Raw genomic sequence first — 1,945 nt, 5'->3', positions numbered from 1 at the left:
CCCGAGAAGACTTTAGAACTGACGCTAAGAAAAGGATCATCGCAGTGCTTGGTATGACAACAGCCGCGTCACAGCGACATCGACATATCTGGTATAAAACCCAAAGTCAACTGTGGAAAGATGGGATGGCAGACAGCGAAAAGTAATTAACGTTGAAATCCCAAACATTTTAAAAAATTACAACATGAATATGGGTGGCATAGACCTGAAGAACATGCTTGCTGCTCTATACCGTATCGAACACAAAAGTCGAAAATGGACCCGTCGCATTTTCTTTTGGATCATCAGCACTGCCATGACAGATGCATGGCAACTGTATAGGAGGGACAGAAAAGAGATGCCTGGAACATGCACAGGTACAATGGACCTAGTAAGCTTCACTTGCCAAGTTAGTCAGTCCTTCTGTCTTGTGAACAAGCCTATTGCAACTTCTAGAAGCCATTCTCGTGCGTCTTCTCCAACGCCACCCCTAACGTCAAGACGATTGGGAAGACGACCAACTGACGTCCAAGAGAAGTAGCAAAGGACTAAACTAGCCACTGACCAAAAATCACTCAAACACTAAGAAGATGCAGACTGTGCTCTAAATTAGCCACGTGCCTGTGCAAAAAATGCAGTGTTTGCCTATGCCTAAGTAACAACAGAAACTGCTTTACAGAATTTCATAATTAATTATTTGTATGCCAATTATTGCATGCCTGCGTACATAAGAACAATAAACGTATGCACAAATAGTTATAGAAACGTGTACTCCTTTGAGGCCCAGTGTATCACTTTTGATACAGCTCTAAAAATGGCAATAATATTATTGAAACAATAAATCCTATTAGAATTTTCATAAACACACCATAACATGTTTAAAACGCATTTAAAAAAAGATTGCTTCACAGAAAAAATGCTGTTTTGAAAGGGTTAACTCCGGCCCATTTCTTAATCGGCGGTGAGCTTTCACGACTACAGAGTTTGAGTGCCGGAATCTACCGGCGTGATGATACCCCAAGTGGAGTGAACCACTTGATAAGGAGATGGCAGTATCAGCAATGCCTGACTGCCCAGCTATGGAAAAGATGGAAGCGAGAGTACGTCACCACCCTAACCACGCGTGGAAGATGGCGCAAAACTCACCAAGAGCCCAGGGTGGGTGACATTGTGCTAGTGCACGAACCCAGTACTGCATAGATCAAATGGCCGATCGGAAGGATCATTGAGATCCACCCAAGTGAAGACGGTGTAGTCAGATCGGCGACGGTGAAAACCAGACAAAGAACAGTAATCCGTTCTGCAAGATCATTCCGCCTGGTGACGCATAAAACCCGGTTCACCTTTTTTTGGGGTGGGAGGTGTTGAGAAATCTTTTCTCAATACCTACTCATCACTATCTAAAAAATCCCCGTGGTAACAAAACATTGCTCCTGGTACAAAAACAACAGTTGCGCAACGCCAGTTGCACCCCTTGTTTTTCTTAATGGAAAACAATGGAATAGCAATTAAACCATCAAAAAGTCAGCGTCTTGTTATATATCTGCCACAACTCCGGTGGTCAGCTGCTGAAAAAGCGCAAAGTGAAATGTGCCTGACAGCGCGCCTGTTCAGACTTCGGCTAAGCTGCACAGCCTAAGGGACTACGCAACCAAGCCGATTTTTTAATTACTTTTCGATGATCTAGGTCACCAGACGCGGAGTGAGATCAAAAAAAAAGATATAAATACGAGTGAGGAGGGGGAGGGAACACAACACCGACGAACACCGATACGAAGAACACGGAACCGCCTGAACTATTTTCTCTCGCTATATCATTGCTATTACTCACTGTTTGATTCTGAATAAATCAAATCTCAGTCACACCCGCTGTCGTTGATTTTCTATAATTAACCTATACAGTCCACTACAAAAAGATCTTCAAGTTTTGAACAAAAAAAATTTTCTGAGACTTCATAATGGCAGA

The 1,945-nt window shown here is 42.9% G+C and overlaps 2 protein-coding genes across 2 annotated transcripts; both read left to right on the top strand.

Annotated features, from left to right (window-relative positions):
- The first annotated feature begins 184 nt into the window (after positions 1-184).
- Positions 185-520, top strand: Tsp_12702 (conserved hypothetical protein). Its single transcript, XM_003367023.1, has one exon. It carries the CDS (start codon positions 185-187, stop codon positions 518-520), a length of 336 nt encoding a protein of 111 aa, XP_003367071.1.
- Positions 521-694: 174 nt separating this feature from the next.
- On the top strand, positions 695-1,179 carry Tsp_12701 (conserved hypothetical protein). Its single transcript, XM_003367022.1, has 2 exons — positions 695-765; positions 879-1,179. Exons 1-2 carry the CDS (start codon positions 695-697, stop codon positions 1,177-1,179), a joined length of 372 nt encoding a protein of 123 aa, XP_003367070.1.
- The last annotated feature ends 766 nt before the right edge of the window (positions 1,180-1,945 follow it).

Source organism: Trichinella spiralis (genome assembly GCF_000181795.1).
Source record: "Trichinella spiralis strain ISS 195 chromosome Unknown Scfld4977, whole genome shotgun sequence".
In the NCBI taxonomy this organism is placed as follows: Eukaryota; Metazoa; Nematoda; class Enoplea; order Trichinellida; family Trichinellidae; genus Trichinella; species Trichinella spiralis.
This window is presented reverse-complemented; position numbering and strand designations above follow the sequence as displayed.

Bases quoted from the DNA above. Each gene is read 5' to 3' on its own strand.
- Tsp_12701 (XM_003367022.1), top strand. From the start codon at position 695: ATGCCTGCGTACATAAGAACAATAAACGTATGCACAAATAGTTATAGA. The intron at 766-878 runs GTGTATCACTTT...ATTTAAAAAAAG, and splicing joins GTGTACTCCTTTGAGGCCCA to ATTGCTTCACAGAAAAAATG.
- Tsp_12702 (XM_003367023.1), top strand. From the start codon at position 185: ATGAATATGGGTGGCATAGACCTGAAGAACATGCTTGCTGCTCTATAC.